The sequence below is a fragment of the Nycticebus coucang genome, chromosome 10 (genome assembly GCF_027406575.1).
Source record: "Nycticebus coucang isolate mNycCou1 chromosome 10, mNycCou1.pri, whole genome shotgun sequence".
In the NCBI taxonomy this organism is placed as follows: Eukaryota; Metazoa; Chordata; class Mammalia; order Primates; family Lorisidae; genus Nycticebus; species Nycticebus coucang.
Window position 1 is genome coordinate 7,234,862 of NC_069789.1, and position 23,363 is coordinate 7,258,224.

The following is a 23,363-nucleotide window of genomic DNA, read 5'->3' on the forward strand; positions in this document are numbered from 1 at the left end:
GCAGCTGGCAAAGGATTACTGGAAGTTGAAGGGAGCTTATGCTGGGAGGACACTGCCTTCCCAGTTCCTTAGGGCAAAGAAGGGGTGGGGGCTACAAAGGATGCAGAGGGGGGCCAGATGGGAGGGAGAGGGCACCCTGGAGGTGGCCCCAATGGCAGTAAGGGAGTTACAAGAAAGAAGGAAGAGCCCAGGGGGCAGCCAGGGGTCTGAGGAACCCACAGAAGTGACCCACAGCACTGGACATCCAGCTCAGTGAGAGGCAAAATGTCTCACTGTTCTCTCTGCCTTCACTACTGACCCAAGCCCATCTCTGGGCTGGGAGGACAGAGAGCTCTGTCACCCGCACATCCCCACCGTAGGCATTTGAGCCCTGAGAAGGCTAACATGAGAAATGAGAAACACTTTAATTTGAAAAGTTTTCATTATTACACTGGAGGGGACTATTAATTATGAACACGAGGCTATATTCTTACTGAAATTGAGGTGAGGAATTTTTATTTTTTTATTTTTTAAATTTTTTTTATTGTTGCAGTTTGGCCAGGGTTGGGTTTGAACTCACCACCCTCAGTATATGGGACCAGCACCCTACTCAATGAGCCACAGGCACTACCCTTTTTTTGTGTGTGTGGTTTTTGGCAGGGGCTGGGTTTGAACCCGCCACCTCCGGCATATGGGACCGGCTCCCTACTCCTTGAGCCACAGGCGCCGCCCCGAGGTGAGGAATTTTTATAGTCAAAAAGTAACTGACAAGGTATAAAGAACTACAACTCAACAACAAAAAATGTAAGTGTCTTCAAAGGCTCACAGCATTCTACAAATGGTAAGAATTCCCAGGGGTAGCTGCAGGGTAACAGGAAGATTATTTAACCTCGACAAGTACGCCTCCACGTGCTGGCGTCACCACCGTGGGGGACAGGCAAGTCACCCAACTTTTCAGATACTGGTGTTCACGTCTGTACAATGGAGCTAAGACTACCTACCTACAGGTGTGCTGTGGGTCTATAAAAGTACCCTGTAAACGGTGAAGCACAAAGTGTGACTATTGTTGAAACACAGACAATCCCTCAATCTGTCAAGGGGTTCAAAGACCTGCCCTTTGCTCCTCACGTAACCTTTTTAGTTGAGTTCAAAATTCCTACTTAAATATGTATTTTGTGGCAATTTAAACTTATCCTCTCTCGTTCTAAGTTCAGTGGACAGGAGAATCACTTGAGGTCCCTTCCTCAAGCTCTGGGGAGACAAGCAAGTACCTCCTGGGATGATAGGGTTCTGCTTACTACTCCCAAAGGACACTGCTTAGAGAAAGGGGCACTTCGTCACCTGTCTGTTCCACCCACGATAAGTAGGTAGGAATTTCACAATGAGGTGTTATCTGTAGAGAAGATGTCTATAGCACAAACACTTGGAGTTATAAACTCCCACTAGGTAGGTTCAGAGTCAAGGCCCTCCAAGCCTACACACACACTGGTCCTGGCTGGCCTCAGCCTTGAGAATGCAGACCTCTCTGCAAAGCAGTGGTCCACAAAACTGAATGTGTACTGGGAAAATGCAAGGTAATTCACTTGTGCAAAAAAAGAAAAGATTTGGCTGGGCACTGTGGCTCACACCTATAACCCTACCACTCTGGGAGGCTGAGGCAGGTGGATCACTTGAGATCAGGAGAGTTCAAGACCAGCCTGAGGAAAAGACCTTGTCTCTACTTAAAATAGAAAAACTAGCCAGCACTCTGGTGGGTGCCTATAGTCTCAGCTACCTGGGAGGCTGAGGCGAGAGGATCACTTGAGCCCAAGAGTCTGAGGTTGCTGTGAGCTATGGTGACACCACGGCATTCTACCCAGGCTGACAGGGTGAGACTATCTCAAAAAAAAAAAAAAAAAAAAAGAAAGAAAAGACTAGAATTTCTCTTTAGGAGGCCAAGGTGGGTGAATAGTCCTGAGTTCACAGGTTTGAGACCAGCCTGAGCAAGAGTGAGACCCTGTCTCTAAAAATACCCAGGCATTGTGGCAGGTGCCTGTAGTCCCAGCTACTCGGGAGGCTGAGGCAAGAGGATCACTTGAGCCCAAGAGTTGGAGGTTGCTGTGAGCTATAATGCCATAGCACTTCACTGAGGGTAACAAAGTGAGACTCCGTCTCAAAAAAGATTAGAATTTCTATTTACCTTTGTAAAATCTGAACACAAAAATGCAATCAAGCTTTTCTAATATTTCACACCTAGACTGACACTGACTCCCTTGCTCAAGTCCCATATATCTGAAGGCCATGTATAACAAATGATATTGTTTAAAGAACTGCCAGGGACACTGTCAGGGTTACGAAGGGATTGGCAATCTTGTTCCCACCTGTTCTTGCTTTTAGCAAATTGGGAGGTTCTGCAGTTTGGTGAGTTTATGAAACACATCTCCTGTCAACTAAATGATTCCTCATAAAATGGACAAATGGTATAAAGAAAGCCCCACAAACAAACTACAGATTTAATATACTACTACTAATCCAAACTTAAAAAGGAGCAGAGCTGACAAGCTCTTTGCCTGCCACTTTAGGAGGAAATCAGATCTGACAAGCAGTTGGCCAAAGAAAATACAAGGTAGCCCCATGATTTGCAATGGCAACTTAGAGCCACTGCTGTTCCAATGAACTTCACTGTCACTGTGGGTGGTGTCCCAGGGTTTTAGTCACTGATGGTGCCACGTGTACACGCTCAACAAGTAAACTGGAGGTTCGTGCTTGACGCTTTCATCCTGATGGGGTGTTCAAACGAATTTGGACAGCCCTGGCTCCGGGCAGCAAGCAGGACAGCAACCCAGGGAATGGGGGTGGCCACTCCCAAGGCACAGGGCCCTTAACTTTCACGCTTTATCAAATCAAGAAAAATTCTGTTAGCAGAGTCTGACAGCCCAGAATCTGACCACGGGGTGTAGGAAAGAAAAACAGGAGCAGTAATAGTTTGAGGGATGAAAGTTGTAATGATCAAGAGGACTGCAAATTTCCAAAGAAATTTGGGGAAAGATTAGGTGAGGTAAGGAGCAGGCTAGGCTGTGGGAGGGACTTTGCAAACACCAAAACTAAAAAAACGGGTTCCGGATCCAGCATAACAAACAGAAATCAGTGAAATGGCCAGAAGCTGCTGACCAACACATCCACCCAGGAAACCAAGCCAGGCAACGGAACTATTTAAAAAGGACGACAGGGGTCTTTCCTAAAAATGAGTAACCAGACCAATACTCCTCAGGAAATAGCTCTTTTCTCTGCAAAAATCACCCAAAACCTAAACATTTATTTATTTTTTAGAAACAGAGTCTCACTTTATTGCCCTCGGTAGAGTACTGCCCTAGGTACAGCTCACAGCAATCTCAAATTCTCGGGCTTAAGCGATTCTCTTGCCTGAGCCTCCCAAGTAGCTGAGACTACAGGCGCCCGCCACAACGCCCGGCTATTTTTTGTTGCACTTGTTATTGTTGTTTAGCAGGCCTGAGTCCAACCTGCCTGCCTTGGTGTATGTGGCTGGCACTATAACCACTGTGCTATGGGCGCCAAGCCTAAAATCTAAAACACTTAAAAGAGAAAAAAAGATCCCTCCTTAAAAAAACCCCAGAGAATTTCTGAGAAATGTGAGTGACTTTTGGGCTATGACTCATATTTTACTTACTATTCTCTGCAAAACATAAAAGAAAAAGTATGTAGATGAAGGTTCTCTGGGGGCACAAAAGCTAGTGTAACTGGTCCCTCAAATGCTGCATTTAGTGCAGCCTCAGCCAAATGTAAGGGTCACTCCAAAATGTCTTTGAGGGCGCTCTGCAGGGGCAATCTGGTGGGGAGGCTGCATTTAGAGCATTTTACATAGAACTGAGAGAGTATCAATTACCCAGAGAAAGGGTCCTAACATCCCCTAACCTGGCGCCAGGGTGCTCCTACGGAAACTCCAGTTTTATCTCCGTGGCATGGTCCTTGAAAATGATTAATATTATGTTCTTTAATTAGGACTGTATGTTCATTTTCATTGTCAATCAAAAATGCATTCGTCTAATTGTCAGCACCTTTAACTTGTTACTTGTCTGTAACTCATTACTTGTATCACTGCCAGGTGTGAAATGCAGGGTCGGTAAGCATTTCCAAAATCTTAAAGAATGGGCAAAAAGAAAAGAGTCTCATGAGTCGTTCAGAAATGGCAAAGTGGCCTCTGATTAATGAAGGTGTGCCCAAGACCAGCTCCACTGCTGCCGCTGGCTTTGTGCACTTCCGGTCTAGCAGTGACCTAGACCATGAGCTGGACAGAGGCAGCAGCTCCCGTCCTGCAGCCACGTACCTTTCCTCGTAGCGTCTGGTGTTCCGGATGGCTTCTCTTGCTCGGGAGCAGGCAGAGGTGGGAACCCAGGTTTCCTCTCCGCCACTTGTTCCTCCTCGTCCCTCTTCTGACCCTTCCTTTCCTCGGCAGGAAGGGGCGAAGGTGGCCGGGGGTCACTGCTCTGGGGGCCGTCCTTGGGTGGCTCGCTGGGCTCCGGGGCGGGCTTCCCCCCGCGGCGAGCCAGCAGTTCCACCAGGTAGGGCCTGCTCAGTTTGGAGAGTGGGGACGGCGGTGGGGTCTGACCGGCGGGCTTGGGTGCCAGCGCCGGCTTCTGTGCCAACTGCGCTCTGCTCGCCGCCTTGTCGGGCTCGGGGGCCGCGGCCCTAGGCTGGGCCACAGGGGGAGAGGCGCTCTCCGCAGAGTCCCTCCGCGTGGACGCGGCCTGCGGAAGGGGGGGACCCCGCTGGAGAGCCACCCCGTCTGTCTCCGTGTCCCCTGGGGCGCTCCCCGGGGCCGCGGGGCCCCCCTCCCCACCGCCTCCCGCGCCGCTGGGCCTCTTCTTCTTCTTCTGTTCCGCCTGCTGGTCGCAGTGGAAGCGCAGGGAGTAGTTGGTCCTTCTCAATTTTATTCCAAAAGGTGAGGCCTTTTCCTCCCCACCTGGCATCGCGGGCTCTGGCTTTGCTGTCCCCTGGGTGGTGTCGCTGTCCGACATGCTCGTGGGCTCTGCGTGGGCCACTGCTTTCTGGGCAGGGTAAGCAAGGCTCGGGACGAGGAAGGACGGAAGGTCTTTGGCAAATTTGCAGCCGTCGGTGGTGTCCGCTGGGTTCCGCAGCACCTCCGGCTTCTCGGGGCTCCTCCGCGGGCCCGGGGCGCCGGCGGGCGCGGGCGGGGGCGCAGCCTCCTCCCCGGGTCCCACCGAGGGTCTGTTCCTCAGGCTCTCAGCTTCCGTGCTCTGTCTGGAGGTCTCCGAGGCGTCGTCGGAGAACTTCTGCCAGGCAGGCATAATGGAGAACTTGGCGTTCGGGGGCGGCGTCTTGCGTGGGTTCCCCCAGGAATCGCAGCGGCCCCTGGCGGCGGGCTCGTCCCCGGGCCTCGCCTGGTCTCTGTCGCTGCGCGGGTCACCCTCTGTATTTTTCAGGATCCGGGACCGAATGGAAGCCCACTCGGCCAGCGCGGCCACGCTGCTGGGGGCCTCGGGGGCAGGCCTGGGCTTCCCGCCGCCTGCCCGGGCGTCGCTGGGCGCTCGGGGCGGCTGCTCCACGGCCGAGGCGTCCACGTGCCTCTTTTCTTCCGACAGGCCCAGCAGGGACTTGCACGCCGTGTCCTTGATCTGGCTCAGGTTGACGGCCGGGCCGCAGAGCTGCGCTCCGGTGACCAGGATGGCCGTGTGGGGGATGCTCAGGGCCGAGGGCAGGGCGTGGGAGGTTGGGCCGGACTTGGCAGCCTTGGGCTCCTGGGGACCAGGGGCCAGTCCCGCGTCCTTCGCAGGCGTCACGGGGCTGAGGTTGACTTTGGGGAAGAGAATCTGTTTCCCTCCCGAGGACACCTGGAACGTGTAGGGCCTGGGCATGGTCTGCCTCTCGTCCACTTCCTGCCACCTCTGTTCCTCCAGCAGCCGCTCTTTTTCGGCACCTGCAGGTTCTTTTTTCTCCACTGGCGCCAGCTGCGATTCTTCTGCCAAGGCCTCGCCTTTCTGGGGAGGTTCTTTTTTCGCTTCTTCTCTCTCCTCCTCAAGCACAAGGCACCGGTCCCCGGGAAAATCCTCCCTCTTTCCCTGCGTCTCTCCTGCGGGATCGGTCTCTGGGTTCTGCTCCTCGCAAATACTTGGCTCTTCGGCGCTTTCTCTTTGCCTTTGGGGATCTGGGTTCTCTTGTTCCTCTGGCTTCTCTTCGAGGTCAATCTGAAGAGGGCTCGGCGGGCCCCTTGTGTCGTCCAGCTCGACCCGTCCGCCCTCCTCAGGGCTCCGCGCCGCCTCCCTGGGCACCTCCTCCTCCGGCCGCCTCCGCGCCTCCATCTCCTCCAGCTTGTTCAGCTCTTCCCCGAGCCTCGCCGCCACCGCCTCCTGCCTTCCGAGCTCCTCTGCGCGTTTTCTTTCCTCCTCCTCTTCCCGCTGCCTTGGCCTGTCCTCGAATCGCTGGGCCTCGGCCTCCAGGCGCTCGCGCTCCTGCAGCGCCCTCCTCTCGGGCTCCGGCCAACCTTGCGCTTCCAGGCTCCGCCCCTGCTCTTCCCGCGGCCCCTCCTCCTCTTCTAACTGCAGCGTCTCCCCCTCGCCCTCCTCTTCCTCGCCCTCCTCCTCCAAGAGCTCCTGCCTCCTGTTCTCCTCCCAGAGCTTCCTCTCCAGCGCCTGCAGCCTCTCCTCTTCCAGGCGTCTCTTCTGGGCGGCTTCTGCCTTTTGCCGCCTGCACTTGGCCTCCAGTTCCCGCCAATAGTCTTCCTGGCGTCTTTTCTCTTCTTCAGAATCCAGGGACTCTGGTTCCTCCTCATACCCGGTTTGCTTGTCGTCTCCCAGGAGTCCGTTCTGGTCCAGGGAGAGCTGACTCTCCAGGTCAGCTTGCTCATTCCGTCGGTCCTGTCATTGGGAAGGGAAACAGAATTAGCCTTTCCCCTTTCCGCAGACAGCTCTTCTTACTCTTCCTATTCACAAGCTCTGGGGCCCTCTGCAGGCAAAAGAGCACTTGGGAAGCAGGTGTTCTCAAGTACAGATATAGGTAAACTCAGGCATCGGTCACACAAGGGAAGGGTCTCAAATGTGGGAATGGAGGACCTTCATCTCTGATTCACTCTCCAGCTCCATTTCTGTCTTTCCAAAACCCTTTTTCGTAATATGAATGAACAATAGTCCAGCATTAAGAAAAGCAAAATGGAGGGTGGCGCCTGTGGCTCAAGGAGTAAGGCGCTGGTCCCATATGCCGGAGGTGGTGGGTTCAAACCCAGCCCTGGCTAAAAAACACACACATACACACAAAAAAAGCAAAATGGAGATCTGGACTCCATCCACACCCAGTGAAGCTTAAGACTTAGAGGCCCACACTCACCAAGCTGGGAGTTCTTTGGCTAAGCCACAACGGAGGAGAGCGGCCCATTACCTTTGTAACCTAATGCATCTAGAGTCCCTCCAGAGGCAACCTCCCCCTCTGAGGTCCATCAGCCTCATATCAGAAAGGGCAATGGAAAGAAAACAGGCTTGCCTGTCCTTCAATACTGCCACACACTCAGGTTCCCGATGGGGTAACACCTAGATCCTTACCCAGCTCTACCCCAACACCAGCCACTTGGCAGTGAGTGCCCAGCCAGCAAGGGCACCGCCTGGGCAGCCCGCGCAGGCTCCACGCACCTGGGCAAGCCGCCTGTGCTTCTTTGACACCCTCTGGTTTTTTGGCTTAACGGACAGTTTGTGCTTGGCAGCACTGTTGTCCAGGCGAGCGATGGCCAGGGGGATGGCATCTAGGTTGACACTTTCGATGGTGCCAGCAGAAGAGAAGTGCCTTTTTGGCCGAGACGGTTTAACTGGAGCGACCTATCGGGGAGATTAAACTAGAACGTTAGTCTGGATTGGAAGACAGCCTGAAGAGAATCCCTAAGTGGGAGCGCTCGATTTGAGTCCACGCCTTGCCTTGCCCAGCCTGGCCCGAGGAACGCTGGCTTGCAGAGGGACTCTGCAGGATGGTGAACCTGAGCACAGGTTTGTTGTCAAAAGACAGGATGCTGACTACTGGTTCCACCTATGACCATGTGTGTTGAGCTTTCAGAGACTGATACTCCTACACTGAACAATATGGGGGCAGAGTAACTCAGGGGTCAGCCAAACATAGCCAGGAGGCCGAATCCTGCCAGTTGCCTGTTTTGGAAAATAGAGTTTTACCAGCACACAGCCATCCCCATTGTCTTTGGTTGCTTTTGTGCTATAAAGGAAGAGTAGCACAAAGAAAAGTCACATAGTTGTATAGTTGCAACATTACGGTCACAAAACCTAAAATAGTAGCTTGCTTATCCGTGGACTAGAACACCTCTAAGCCTCACTGGGCATACATGTCTCAGCTTCTACAGAGGATTTTAGTCCCCGGAGGCAGAGAATGTGTTTTTCTTCTTTCTATGGGTCCATTTATGCCCAAGTAGCAAATCTCATTTGCTCAGCACTCAATAAGTATGGAAGGAAGGACCGATAAAGTATAACTACGCCTAGGGCGTGAAATTCCTGATCAGCAAAAATGTTTTGGCACAATTACTCCAAAGTCACACAGTACTCAGGGCACCAGGAGCAAAAAGGAAGAAGACCCTGGTGTAAAAGGGAGTGACAAAATTCTGCCACAAGGGCAAGTCCATTTGCTCAAAGGATGAACTGCAGAATGGCCCACAGCTCTGGAATACAGATGTAATCTCTAGGAAACCATGAGCTCTGATGAATTATACAGATTTAGAAAGGTCAGGGAGAGCATGGCCCAGCCTGGACCCAGAAGCTACATTTAATCAGCTGGTAGGAAGCCAGGCAGGTAGCCACAGAGAATTAGCAAACAGTGCTGGGTTACACAATGCAAAGCGTGGCAGAGGCTGTCCCCAGCTCTAGGTGCCTCTGGCCCCAGCTCTGCCCTCTGTTTGACTGTGTTCTTGCTGTAAATATGAGAGTTGATGAGGTTTTGCCCGAAGGGCCTGCTTTCGAAAATTACCTTTTGGATTTATGCACAAAAGATAAAAGACTGAGTTAGCGCCCAGAGCAAAATGGGTGCCCAGTGCATATTAATTTGTGACCAGAAGCACAGAAAAATAATTCCAGCCTTTTGCCTGCTAGCTTTCATTTATTTATGGTTATCGGTATAGGTATCAAATTCTGAGCTATTGTTGAAAAGAAATGAATTAAACATTAATTTCCATCTAGTCAGAGCCAAATGTGAAAGACTAAAGACGCAGATAAGTACTTGAAGCTGAGATTTAAGTGCTTTGCAGTTTCCAGTTTCTCCATATGGGCCTGGCACTGTCATGAGCCACCCCCTGCTGCCTGCATGGTCTGCAGGACCTTGGGGAGATGCCTGGTCCCCGGTGCAGATGCAAAGTCTTCATCTGAGTACATCAGCTCCTACAAAAAAGGGACACAGGGGAAGAGTCTCCACGGGGTTTCCTAGACTCCTGCAAGTGAAGTCCCGGGTTTAAAAGGACGCAGAAGAGTTTTTAAAAAAAAAAAAAAAAAAGTAGGCTCGGCGCCTGTGGCTCAAGCGGCTAAGGCACCGGCCACATACACCTGAGCTGGTGGGTTCGAATCCAGCCCGGGCCTGCCAAACAACAATGACGGCTGCAACAAAAAATAGCCGGGCATTGTGGTGGGCGCCTGTAGTCCCAGCTACTTGGGAGGCTGAGGCAAGAGAATCGCTTGAGCCCCGGAGTTGGAGGTTGCTGTGAGCTGTGATGCCAAGGCACTCTACCCAGGGCAACAGCTTTAGGCTCTAAAAAAAAAAAAAAAAAACATGAAAGTAGAATAATGCTAAGGTTTTTGGGTTTTGCATCTTTAAGTATAAGGATTTTTTTTTTTGGAGACAGAGTCTCAAGCTGTCACCCAGGGTAGAGTGTATCACAGCTGGTATCATAGCTCATAGCAACTTCAAACTCTTGGGCTTAACCTATTCTCTTGCTTCAGCCTCCCAAGTAGCTGGGACCACCGGCACCTGCCACAATGCCTACCTATTTTTTTTGTTTGTTTGTTTTTTTGCAGTTGTCATTGTTTTAGCTGGTCCAGGTTGGATTCAAACTCGCCAGCCTCAATGTATAGCTGGCACCCTACCCAGCTACAGGCGCCACCAGTGTAAGGATTCTTTTCCTTAGAGACTTGGGTACAGGTATTCTGGAATCCCTTTTTCAATGGATTAACAGTGCCTTGAAGGACATGACAACTCCCAAGACCCCAAACACAGGAGCAGGGGTCCTCAAACTGCGGCCACGGGCCACAAGAGGCGGTGTGATTGTATTTGTTCCCGTTTTGTTTTTTTACTTCAAAATAAGATATGTGCAGTGTGCATAGGAATTTGTTCAGTTTTTTTTTTTTAAACTATAGTCTGGCCCTCCAACGGTCTGAGGGACAGTGAATTGGCCCATTTTAGAAGTTTGAGGACTCCTGACTAGGAGTGTGGCTGTTTTTCAGAATAGGGGGCAGTTCTGGCAGTTGCCCTGCCTTGCAACATCTACCCTGGCTTGGATTTTGAAGGAATTTCAAATAATATATGAAGGCGATGTTTATAAACAGAAAATGAGCAAATTGCAAATATTAATAAGAAGAAGAAGAAGAAAGAAAGAAAGAAAAGGACATTAAGGTAAGGAAGCTGTCAGTCAGTTCAATCGTATTACCTTCTCTTCCATCTCACTTGCAGCTCCAGGCAGATTCAGAGGACTCAGGGAACTTGGCATATCACTGGACTGAAATAGTAGAGAGAGCACTCAAGTCAAAGGCCAGCACAGGAAGTTCTGGGCAAATAACCAGATCCTGTCTGTGTCTGGACAGGCCTGTCCCTTCCTTCACACAGGTGCAGCTGGCCTCAGAGAGCCAGGAGGAGTCACGGTGGGCACTTTGCTAATGTCCAGAGTCCACAAGGACTACCTAGGGCATAGAGGGTGCACCATCCTCTTCCCTAAGTTCCAGGTGTCCCAGCTAGGCGGTCCCTGACCTCCATCCTTGAGGCTTTTCTCCACTGTCTGGGAGAAGCCAAGGTGATCAACACCCGCCTCCCCTCCGGCTTTGTGGGTTGTTCCTGCCCTTGGCCTAGCAGATCTTTCCCCCATTGGCAGTGGATGAGAAGAAAAGCAGGCCCATTGATGCCACACGCCAAGGGCTGGACTGAGAAGGTGAAAGCTAAGGAGTGTCGAAAAAATACAGGAAGGAAGGAGAAAATAGCCGAGGATTGATCAGTGTCCTGGGCCTGAACACCAGCAGGGTCGACGCACCCCTGGTGGTTGCTATACCTGCATCCTGTACCACCATTTTTATAAAAGGGTCTTATCTTCCCTTCCAGAGTGACCAGTGAGCTTGCCCCACTTCAGTCCATTCTCCACACCACATACACAGAAGGATCTTTGGAAAACACAAAGCAGATCCTGCCACTGCTGTTTGAAGTTACTCAGAGGCCACCTATTACCTTCGAAAGAGAATTCACTCTTTCCTGGTTGGCCCCACACCTCACTCTGCCTGCCCCTCACCTCCACCAGGTCGGCCACAATCCTCTGCCCCACCAATTTACCCACTTTCCCATTCCCCTGTTTTACTAGTACTCTCCTTGACCTGAGGCGATTCATTTTACATATTTGTTGATGTGTTTGTTGTGTGAAGATGTAAACTGTGCCCGGCAGGCCCCCTGCCGGGCACCAGAGGTGCTCCTGCTGAAAAAACAAGCCTTCTTCCCCAGGCCACATGCCTGCACTGTGAGAGCATCAGTCACAGCCAAGACACCTGCTTCAGTCCTCAGGAAATCCCTGCACCGAGGCACTGGCTGTTGCTGCTGCCTAGCACCTAAGAGGTTGTGGAGGGCAATTTTAGACCTGCTGGGAAAGATGGGCCCCATCCTGCTCCACCCACCACACAAAGGTTGTGGACATGTGGGTGTCAGGAGTCACCAGAGCCAGAGCCAGAGCCAGGGAGAGGTGAGTAGCAGGGATGACCATCCTTCTCTGCCTCACTTTCCTCTGCAAACTGCCTTTCCCTCCCCTCCCTTCTCCTCCCCTTTCCTTCCCCCCTCCCCTCTTTCTTCCTTTCCTTTCTTTTTTTTTTTCTTTCCGTTTTTGAGACAGGTTAGAGTGCAAAAGCTTCATCATAGTTCACAGCAACTTCATGCTCTTGGGGTCAAGTGATCATCTCGCCTCCACCTCCTGAGTAGCTGGGACTACAGGCACCTGCCACCATGCCTGGCTAATTTTTGTCTCTTTTTGTAGAGACAGGGTCCTAGTCTTGCTCAGGCTTGTTTCAAACTCCTGGCCTCCGCCTCCCAAAGTGCTAGGATTACAGGCCTGAACACCCTTGGTGAGCCTTGCTTATCTTTCTTACTACTTTTATGACATATTGGCTGATAACACAGGATTTCTTCTGCAGCATCCATTTTAGTAACACTCAACAAACTTTCAGGTACTTGATAGGCAAAGCCAAGAGAATGCTTGTCTGTTTTGAAATTGAAAGCCCCAAGGGCCTCCCCTAGAGAGTTCCTGACTCTAGCTACTAGGTTTTTGCACCTTTTTCCTTAAGAGGTCTAAGGACATCCTTTTTGCTGCTTTGGAAGAACTCTCTTTAGGATATGCTCAAAGTGTTTCTTTTTTTCCTTTTTTTTTTTTTTTTTTTTTTTGAGACAGAGTCTCACTCTGTTGCTCTGGTAGAGTTCGTGATGGCATCACAGCTCATAGTAACCTCAAACTCTTGGGTTCAATTGGTCCTCCTGTCTGAGCTTCCCAGGTAGCTGAGACTACAGGCACCCACCACAACACATGGATAGTTTTTCTATTTTTTGTAGAGACAGGGTCTCAGTTTTGCTCAGGCTGGTCTCCAACTCCTGAGCTCAAGGGATCCACCCACTTTGCCCTCCCAGAGTGCTAGGATTACAGGCATGAGCCAGCATGCCAGCCTTCAAAGCTTTTCCTTTAAAGTACCAAGGGACCAAACTTAGATGGGGCGGTGCTGGCTTGGGACTTTATTTCCAGCTAAGTTCTCTCCAAGCCGGCCTGTTTAATGTGTTTGGTCTCAGTGACCCCTTACTGCTTTCTTTTCCCATTTCCCTTTAAATAAACCCCATTTGACAAATACTTATTCAGGGCCACAAAGCAGCCAGTAGCTAAGTTCTGGGGAGACATAGTGTGGAAGATCCAGTTTGTCCTCAAGAAACTCTGAGGTGGAGAGAAAGCTGTCACCCGGGCAGAGGGATGAGGTATGGATTTGTGGACAGCGGCAAAGGTATACAGTGAAAGCACACAGGAGAAAATACGGCTTGGGGTGAGGCCAGGGAAGGCTTCTCAGAAGAGGTGGGCAGAAGCCGTGAAGGGTGAGTGGAAGACCTGGGAAGAGCACGGACGGGGGTTTGTGTCCTGTTCCTTCCCTTCTTCCTGTTGTCTCTGGTCAGGACACCTGCCCAGGAAGTGCCTCGGGCCTTCTCCCACTCTATCCCCCTCTGCAGACCCCAACAGCCTGTCCTGGCTCATTCACAATCAAGCCATTCCCCGAGGAGACTTACTTTGTTCTCAGCCTCTGAGAGGACAATGTCTTGCTGAGTCACAATCTCCATAGGACTGGTGGGAAACAGATCCTCTTCTAAGTTAGCCTCTGCACTGCCTGCCTTCTTCATGGGAATGATGCTGGGTAGCCGCTGCCTGAACTTGATATTCTTGCCCAACTGTTGCTGGAGAGAAACAGAAGGAAGACGTTCTGGAGCAGTGAAGCAGTTCACAGCCACCACAACCAGGTTCCCCAGCATATCTAGGAAGCACTGAGGCATGCTCTGTGCACGGCTGAATTCTACACTCAGCACCAGGCCAGGAAGCCACAATGCCGGCCTGTAAGAACTTGATTTGTTTAACACCTTCTTTTCTTTTTCTTCCCACCTTCAAGCCATGAGTTCTTTTGTCCAGCCACTTCTTTGATGGAGATGTCGACATTTTCTAGTGGGTACAGAGACCACATTTCTCCTGAACCAAATGTTGGGATGTATGTTACAACAGTTTTTTTTTTTTTTAATTAACCTATGTACATTTATTTATATGAAAAGTGCTTTGAAAGTACAAAAGATATATATATAGAAAATAGTTGCATGAAATGTAGGACCCCTTGGGGGAAAATCAAGATCCTACGGTTAGTGCAATAAGGGAACTCTAGCCGGTTTTGGACACATTTCCCTTGAGTATTTATACTTCCACAACCTTCCTCACCAGTCTTAGCTTGAGACCCCACATCAGAACATTGGGTTCTGCCACACTGGGTCACTACCAAAGTGAAGAAGGTCCCAGAACCACCAAATCTGTCCATAATTAATGCTGAAATCATGTAATGGAGGGACATAATCCAGATTTCTCTTTGCCTTGCTGCAGCTGTCCAATAATGAAACAGGGGACCAAAGGAACCAACTGGCAAAAAGGGCCAAGAGGGACTGATTAGTGGTGGGTGGTAGTTAAGAGGAGAGGATAAGGGAGGGGAAACTAGGGCAGAAATTAGAAGATAAATAGTATTCAGAATTAGAGAAATGCCAGATTAAAAAAGAAAGAAAAGTCTCCAAAGGTCGTCCCATGTCCCCTGTGGGCAGAGGGTAAAACTGCCCCAGCTGAGAACCACTGCTCTTGATCTTGGGTTTCATAGTTACTGTATGTCTCAAAAAATGCATTCTCTGAAATTTCTCTTTAATCTGGCTAATACTGAACCACACAGTGCTGCAAAGAGCCTCAGCAATCACCTACTCCAAAGCCCTCACTTTGCAAAAAAAGTCAGAGGTCCAGTGGGGAGAGGTGACTGACCCAAATTTATAAAAAGCATGAGTGGCCCAAAAGGAATCTGAACTCAGGTCCTCTAAAATCATGTTCAGTGTTCTTTTCATCACACTCCACTGGTTCTCATGCATTTGATGTTATACTTCCTTCTTGCAGGGGCATAAATGAAGAAACAAAGCTGCATTCTGAACACCTCACTCCAGTTCCCAGGCGGAAGAATCCCTTCAGGGAAATGCTGCCTCTCCCTTTTAAGTCCACCGCACCAAATCCACCCCCTGGCCCAGCTCCCCCCAGCCTTACAGTGTGGGCAGTGAGACTGAAGAGACAGGATGGAGATGAGCCGAGCAGCCCCCACCTGCCCCTGGGGACCCCAGCATGCCAAGTCAGGCACAGAGCAAGGCAAGGGCATCTATGGGGTCTGCTGGTGTTTCAGCCGGAGCCTGGCTTCCCCGGCCCCACGGGGAAGGAGCCATCACAAGCTGGAGTTCAGCCAGGGAAGTACAGCTTCGGCAGCCTAAAGGGGTTGCGGGGAGAAGGCTGCAGAAGAGTGTCTTCTAAAAACAAGTCCAGCAGGAAGCAGCAGTTCTCTAGTCTAAGCACACCAGACAGCAGGCACCGGGAGAACAGCAGGTGGATGGAGCCAGCCAGACAAGACGTGGGGGAACAAGGTCACAGGGCAAGTCATCTGCAGCCTCAGGGAAAGAGGGGTGGGAATCTGGGCAGAAGAGCAGGAATAGCTCCTGTGTGCTCCCAGGCTAGGCTTCTCCAGGAGTGTTAGCCAAGCGCTGGAAATTGTTCTGAATCCCCTGGCTCTGAGACCTGTTGATGAGGCCTGCCCTTTACTAATGCTCCCAGATTACAGAGGGCATTTCTTTTGCTAACAATGGAAAGGGTAATTCCCCAATGAACTTCCTACATGGCTTAATGCTCTAAGACCATTTACCTTGGATTTTTGCCACAATCAGAAAAAAAAAAAAGAATGGACATGCTGATATTTTATTTCATTCAGGCTCTTTATAGAATACTGATGTTGGTCCATCCTGATGCTTAAGCAACAAAAACGAATCTGGAAAAATGTAATCACAGTCTCGATTAAAATAAAGTCCAAAGATGGGGTGACTTGTGACTACAAATGGAAAAAAAAAGAAAATGTGGAAAGAAAAAAAAAAACAGATGGAATAAAAACAGAAAAAAATAAGATAGGTACCTAGGGCAAAACCGGGAAATTGAAAGAGTAATATCAAGAAATTAAGTAGAGGATTAAAGAAAAGAGGCAAACTGAGTGGAAGGTGCAGGGGACATAGGAAATGCCCAGGGATGAGGAAGGAGGGGGCCCAGGAAGAGCTGTGGGCCTCCGGCAATGACACCAGCTGGGGGAGGACATGGATGGCACAGTGGTTCAGGCCTGTAATCCTAGCACTCTGAGAGGTCAAGATGGGTGGATCTCCTGAGCTCAGGAGTTCAAAACCAGTCTGAGCAAGAGTAACACCATCTCTACTAAAAATAGTAAAACTAGCTGGGCATTGTGGTGGGCTCCTGTGCCTACTCAGGAGGCTGAGGCAAGAGGATCACTTGATCCCAAAAGTTTGAGGTTGCTGTGAGCTGTGATGCCACAGCACTCTATGGCGGGCAACAAAGTGTGACTCTGTCTCAAAAGATAAAAAAAAAAAGGTGACTTGAAAGCTCTCCTAACAAAGTCCAACCACAGGCCCCAGAGAAAATAAACTCTGGCTGGTGTCCAGGGAACTTGGGTGAGGGGGGATGGCAGCATGGTTAGGAGTAGGGCTAGGTCTCTCTCTAGACAAAGGCCTGTCCACAGACATGCCCTGCGAACCAGGGCCAGAGTAGGACTCAGCGTCCAAAGGCTCATGACTGATCCTCAGGCACTCAAGGACAGGGCCTCTGGGGACAAGGCCTTGCACCTACTGGCTCTCCCTGAGGTTCCTCCTAAGAAGCTTTCTTCAGCTGAACTCAAAGGAGCCTGTGCCCTTATGACATTTTGTGCAATTTATGGACAGTTAAAAGGTTACTGCTAAAACCTATCTGGCAATCTCAGGAGTCCTGGGAATTGAATATGTGGATAAATGTGGCTTTTGTTACTTTAATTCTCTTCACTATTCAGTCATTGTCATGAAAGGAACTATGATATAAGCAATCACTGAAAACCCCACTGTTTTCTTTCTTTTTTTTTTTTTTTTTTGGAGACAGAGCCTCAAGTTGTTGCCCTGGGTAGAGTGCCGGCGTCACAGCTCACAGCAACCTCAAATTCTTGGGTTCAAGCAATCCTCTTGCCTCAGCTTCCCAAGTAGCTGGGACTTATAAGCACCCATCATAACACCAGGCTAGTTTTTCTATTTTTAGTAAAGACAGGGTCTTGCTCTTGCTCAGGCTGGTCTCAAACTCCTGAGCTCAGGCAATCCTCTGAGAGGTCTCAGCCTCTCAGAGTGTTAGGATTACAGCTGTGAACCACTGCAACCAGCCTGACGGTTAACATGAGTGGGCCCTTAAGTTTTCAGAGAGAAACTACCACTTTTATTAAAAAAAAAAAAAAAAAATCTGGGGTTTCTTTCTTTATATCCACTGCAATTATAACCAGAGGGGTGAGGGGAAACTCGTGCCTGTACTGACACGCCATGTTGCTGGTCTCTATGAATAGAGTTACTGTTAAGTCTGGAATGTGCACTAAAAGGAACTATATTTTACTCATTCAAATGGGACCATTTTTGTTGTAATAAGGAATGCGGGAGAACGATGTCACAGGAATGCACATCCATATTTATACGGCTCGGTCCCGGGCTGTGGATGCCACACTCATCATATTCTGTGGCTCTCTCACTGACAATGTCTACATTTCCCAGATTTTTCACAGCCCTTCTTCAGACTACGTAAGAGCAAAGCGGAAATAAAAATAAAGTTGCTGTCTTCTTGAGCAAACTACTGAAAGATACTTTCATCATCGAAACGAATTTTTTTTAAAAAAGAAAAAAACATATAGATGGAAAGACATTCGCTCTAGGAAGAAGTGGCTAAGAGCAGGCGTGAATTCTTTTGACCTTGACAGCTGCATTGGGTGTCAAAAATCCTCACATGTAGGGTTTTGACATTGTAAAGTGAAATCCAGCTGAGCAGGAGACATTAGCCACAGTGCAGGGAGATTTTCCCCCCTGACACAGAGACTAATAAGCATTACCTGATGCAGGTGTGGAGTAAGTCTAACGATTACCTGCAGGCATAGACTGTGGGAGCCCTGAGTTTTGCCATCCGTTAGTACACACCTCAACAGGCTGGTCTGACCTCAAACCAACAGGCACCCTCCCTAATCCAAGGTCTCCCAGCTGTAGGTCATGTCAAGGTCATTGTAGCCCAAATGCAGTGAGGTGCAAAACTTATGAGGCCATTCGGGGCTACGGTGGTCAACAGTGACTCTATAGAGAGGGCAATGTTAAGAACTGAAGGAGCCCTTGAGATCACCTACCACATGCGTCCCCCTTACTCTTCAGGAGGGGAGAGTGTCAGTTTAAATGGCTTCGTCAAGGCCACACTGCCAGGTGGTGGCAGCTTTTTATTTCGCCGTGTTCCCTCACTCATTCAAATGAGATTCACCTACCAGCCAGGGAGCAACCTGACTTGTTACGTTCGGGGTCCTCAACAGGACACCCCGGTTGATTCTGTCCTTGTAACTGTCCTGCATATTAAAAAATTTGTTGTCACTATGCACGCGTTATTATTTTTATACTCAGAAAAAAATATGTAACTTTTCATTTGAAAGCGTCAATATTTTGCCTCGGAAATTGCAGCAGGTGGTAGATTCACTAATTCAGGAAAGGGGAGGCTGATAGATAGATGGTGTATTCAGTTATTCCCAACTCGGTGGTGCAATTCAGGACGGTTCTCAGTGAGATGTCCAGGTGTGAACACCAGAGGGCAACCTTTCCAAATGTACTCATTACACTGGCTCTGCGGGACTCCAGGGGCTCCAAGGGCTGGGAGTTTTCCTAAACTGCAGAGAAACATGTTTTTTTGTTGTTGTTGTTGTTGTTGTTTTTATGGCATTCCAGTAGAAATCTCATTTCAAAAGCACGGTGGCTTTTGGTGGCTAGCCATAATGGTGGATAGTCCGCTTACCCATGAATGTTCTGTCAACTAAGCGTTACCCCTTACAACTCTCTTTTTAAAAATAAACATACATACATAAAGACAGTTCCAGACATAGAAACATACATGCCTTTGACACAATTCAACTCTCTCATTCCATGCTGGCGTCTACAAGGGGGCGGTCTCATAGGCTGCTTACTAAACATCTATACCAGCATAACGTTGTCATGGGAAAATGCAAAGCTTTCATGCAAGTTAATAAAGTCACTGCTAGTTCTGACTTACCAAGAACATACTGCTTAGTCGACTGAAAAATAAAGCACAGTCTTTTGGGGGTGATACGGTTACATCTTAGGTCACTCCAAAAATCACATTTTCTAGGCTAATGGTCCCCGCTTCCCTCCTTGAAGAGCAAACAAAGCCTTCTTTTATTTTCAAAAACATAACTGTAAAGCTGAAAGGAAGCTTGTGACTCCATGCAGCAGAAGCAAAATTAGGCAGACCTCACATGAGTAGATATTGCCAAAAAGAGAGCACACAAATTAGTTACTGCTTTATTCCCATTTTAGTTCTTGTGTTTATAGAATGGTCGCCTCAAGGAAGTTAGTTGTTTGGCATTTTAGTAATTACTTGATTAGACTCTTGAAAATCCTGTCTTACTATTAGCAGAAATACCAGGCACTCACATATTTTTATTAAGTTTCTATAAATCTAACACTGCAAAATTATATATATTTTTGCAACCCTAAATCTATTTCTTAAGAGTGGCAATGACATGTGCTGTGATATTTCAGAGCAGATATCATTTAAGACAAGTTATTATCTAAAATTTAAAGGACTCCTAGAAAGCTCTCATAAAGGACAGCTCTTAGGTGGACTGAAATCTGTAAATTATTCCCCCCTAGAAAGAGGATATGTTGGGCGAGGGGTTGAGAACTTCTAGAAATAATATTCCAGGAATCAAAAAGATTGGAAAAGGAGGAGGGTCAAAGCGTTCTTTGGCCATCTCCATCCTCCTCTCTTCTCCAGCCGAGAAATGACAGCTCACTTTTCCTTCTGTGTCTATAAAAAGGATTCCAAGTACAGTCAGACAGAACCCAGAGTGGAGCCATTGGGACTGGAAGAACATAGCTGGGTGGGCTCTGAGGGCAAGGCCGTGGCCTGGGGCAGTGGCGTCAGCAGCTAGACGAGGTGGGCGTGGTGCCAGGGTGTCGGCTACTTCCCCATTTACCATATGGTACTTTCAGCTGAGGGTGTGTGGAATATGTGACCAAACACATTTCCACAAAACATCACAGAATACACAGAAACAAAAACATCTCAAGAAGATAGAGATTTTTCTTTTGAGTACAACGCTTCATCGACTCAGTAGCTACTGAGGCCAGCTGCTCCTTTTTTCTTTCTGCTCATTCTTTCTTTCATTTAATCCTTCGTGGTTACCAACTTACAGACGGATGGAAACCGGCAACCTAAAGGGCCTCCCAGAGGTGCTTGCCTGGGCATGGCTCTTGCGTGAGAGAATGCCGGCCCCCAACTGGTCAGACCCAAAGAGGCAGACCCCAGGGGTCTTGGCTCTTCTTGCTTTTCCTGGATTGCATATTTTCTTTTTTTTTTCAAGACAGGGTCTCACTACATAGCCCAGGTTAATCTGGTTTCACACTGCTGGGCTCAAGCTATTCTCCCACCTCAGCCTCCTGAGTAGCCGGGATTACAGGTGCCGGCCACTGTGCCCGGCTGATACCCTGTTATTTCAACCACATCGGGGGAAGAATTATTTACTATATTTTCATTGTTAAGGACTTACTGGAGTCAATATTAGGTAGGAAAAGTGCCCCAGTCTTGCAGGAGAGAACAGGAGACAGCTTTAAGAGTTTTGTGGTCCTCTGAGACAAGGTGACTCGGGGAACCCAGGTTTACAAACAGCAGAAAAATAGAGTGTCACCATTCACCGTCCGATTATGGGGACGTGGGAAGGAAATGACCCCCAGTGTGTACTGTCAGTTGACAGCCAGCCCTGACTCAGGGACTCTGAGTAATGCTTAATGGTCTGAAAACTCTCTTCAAGTCCTGTAGCTTCCCTTGGGGAACTGTTTGTTCTCATGTTCAGTCATAAACGAGGGAACAATTTGAGGAAAAAGGAGAGGGTGTGTCACGCAGATGGGTAATGGAGACAACGTACCTCTCACAGGTGGACAGGAAGCTTCCAGAGAACTGAGTCAGTTTCAAGAAAGCAAAAATTCTCATTAAGAGTGACCCCTAGTGCATTGCTCAAGGTCAAAACTAGGGATTGGTCCGGTCCCCCTCCTACGGCTCTGACCTTCCAGTCTCCAGCTGTCTTACCTGAAGAGTTTTGACTTTGCCCAGGATGCTGTCCTGTGACATTGCTTGAACTGTCTGCTCACTTTCTGCTCCCCCATCAGGGATAAAAATACTGTCATGAGAAAACGCCCGGGTTCCCATAGAATAGTTGAAGGACCTGGAATGCAAATCATGTGCTTCATTTATTAGGATGATAAAATTTCTTTTGGCAATTCAGCTGTCTGCTCTTATTGACAGAGGGACTCCACCCACATTCCCTGTCTCATTCAGCAAGCACTTCCAGCAATGCGTCCCTTTCTGCAGGTGGGGGGTGGTCAGCCAAGAAGCTGGGTAGACAGAAGGGGCCCACAGGAATAGGGGAGCATGCCTCGTACACACCCCTGGTTCCCAGTTCCAAGCCTCTTATGGAGGGACCTCAAGATAGTTATGTATTTGTATAGGACCCAGAACAGAAGGCACAGGAGAACGTTCCCTTGCAGCAGCCTTTCTCCAGCTGAGCTGTCACTATCAGCTTGTAAGTCTTATAAGTCTCACCAACCAGCACTGATTAAGTAACACACAAATCTAGAAGAGGCCAAGAGCATCTCGCTTTAAAATACAGCCAAACTGGAAGAAAGCTACACACATCCGAAACAAAGGCTTTTAAAGTGTCCTAGAATTGTTGATAGGGACTAAAAATGCTTTAGAAGTTCGGAGAAAGGGAGAGAAATCTGAGTTAGGGCCATCTTGACAAGCTTCGTGTACACCCAACACCTTAAAAGTGGCTGGTACCTAACAAAACACGTTTCTCAGTTGGGAAGTTTAGACTTCAGGGAAGTCTGATTCCACCAGGCGGTGAGGTGTGAGCAAAGTGAATGCAAAAGCAGGAAGCAGCAGAAGGTAAATGTTTCTTACTTGATCTCGGAAACTAACTTATCTCTGGGAATAAGGCCACCAGCTCTTCACAGGTGGCAGCAGGAGGGGCAGGTCGAGAGCTGAGGGCTGAGACCACCACTTCTCCCTTCCCCCTCCCAGAAAGGGGTTTCAACTGGAGAGAACTCAGTGATCAGAACCCAGGAGAGAACAGCCAGCGTGGGGGGCAGGTGCTTGGATACAGCGGGCAGAGTCCCAGGGCAGCTGCTCCTGTTATCTGTCCAAGTCTAGACCTCGCTGAGAAGACGTTACCAAAACATATCCTCTCATTCACCAAATTACAGGCAACATGGTAAAAAGGGTATGAAGTTTGAAAACAGAAAACTTGGGTGTGAGCCTCCTGGCTGTGTGATCTTAGGCAATACAAATTATTATTGTAGCCACCAGCCCTTATCTTGATGAAGACACTCTGTGGGGAGTTTTACTTTCGTTACCTCGTTTAATCCTCATCACCGCTACCTTGTTACAGAGGAAACTTGGAGGTAAATAACCTTACCTAATGTTACCCAAATTGCCGTGGCAGAGTAAGAAACTGAACTCAGTATCTGCGGAATACAAGCTCATGCCAGCTAGTCAAAGTGTTTTTGCAGTTGTTTTGTTTTTTTGGCTGGGGCTGGGTTTGAACCCTCCACCTCTGGTATATGGGGCTGGCGCCCTATCCTCTCAGCCACAGGCGCCGCCCTGGTCAAGGTGTTTTTATATATTTTTTTAACTTTTACATATACATGTATTTATTAGGTTTCCATTTTTTTTGCCTTCACAAAATTAAAAAGGCTTAAAATTTAATAACAATAACAATGTTTAAGATAAGGACTAGAAACAAAAACCTCGTAAAGAACGAATGAACATAAATACAATTAGAAAAGGAATCAGACAACTGCTACATCGAAATATTAAGCAATAATAATAATAATGATGCAAAGAAAGTAATATTCACGTTGTCAAATAAAGAGGATGTCTATTATAGAATGCTTTGACTCTGAGATTCAGTATGGAGTCATCAGTTAACTTCTTATTTTTTTTAAGTCTCAAAAAATAGACAACTAATATTTATAAATAAAAGTAAAAGATAATTTCAAACAACAGATCATGCGAAATCTTTATAGACAATAGAAAAAGAAGAAATACTTCAAAATCATCCTACTGAGATTCAGTATGGAGTCATCAGTTAACTTCTTATTTTTTTAAGTCTCAAAAAATAGACAACTAATATTTATAAATAAAAGTAAAAGATAATTTCAAACAACAGATCGTGCGAAATCTTTATAGACAATAGAAAAAGAAATACTTCAAAATTATCCTACTTGATCTTTTTTTCTTTCTT

At 48.3% G+C, this 23,363-nt stretch overlaps 1 protein-coding gene across 5 annotated transcripts in view; it reads right to left on the bottom strand.

Moving 5' to 3' along the window:
• The window catches only part of CRACD (capping protein inhibiting regulator of actin dynamics), a 238,238-nt gene that overhangs the window by 9,271 nt on the left and 205,604 nt on the right, over window positions 1-23,363 (bottom strand). For 3 of the 5 annotated variants that reach the window (XM_053606052.1, XM_053606051.1, XM_053606053.1), the window contains 5 exons: window positions 21,149-21,284; window positions 13,471-13,635; window positions 10,613-10,681; window positions 7,617-7,799; window positions 4,304-6,851 (listed from right to left, as the gene is read on the bottom strand). In XM_053606052.1, coding sequence (XP_053462027.1) covers window positions 4,304-6,851; window positions 7,617-7,799; window positions 10,613-10,681; window positions 13,471-13,635; window positions 21,149-21,284 — 3,101 coding nt within the window. Of the gene's footprint in view, window positions 1-4,303; window positions 6,852-7,616; window positions 7,800-10,612; window positions 10,682-13,470; window positions 13,636-19,093; window positions 19,116-21,148; window positions 21,285-23,363 lie in introns of those variants that run through there. The other 2 variants (XM_053606054.1, XM_053606055.1) reach the window with 2 other exon arrangements.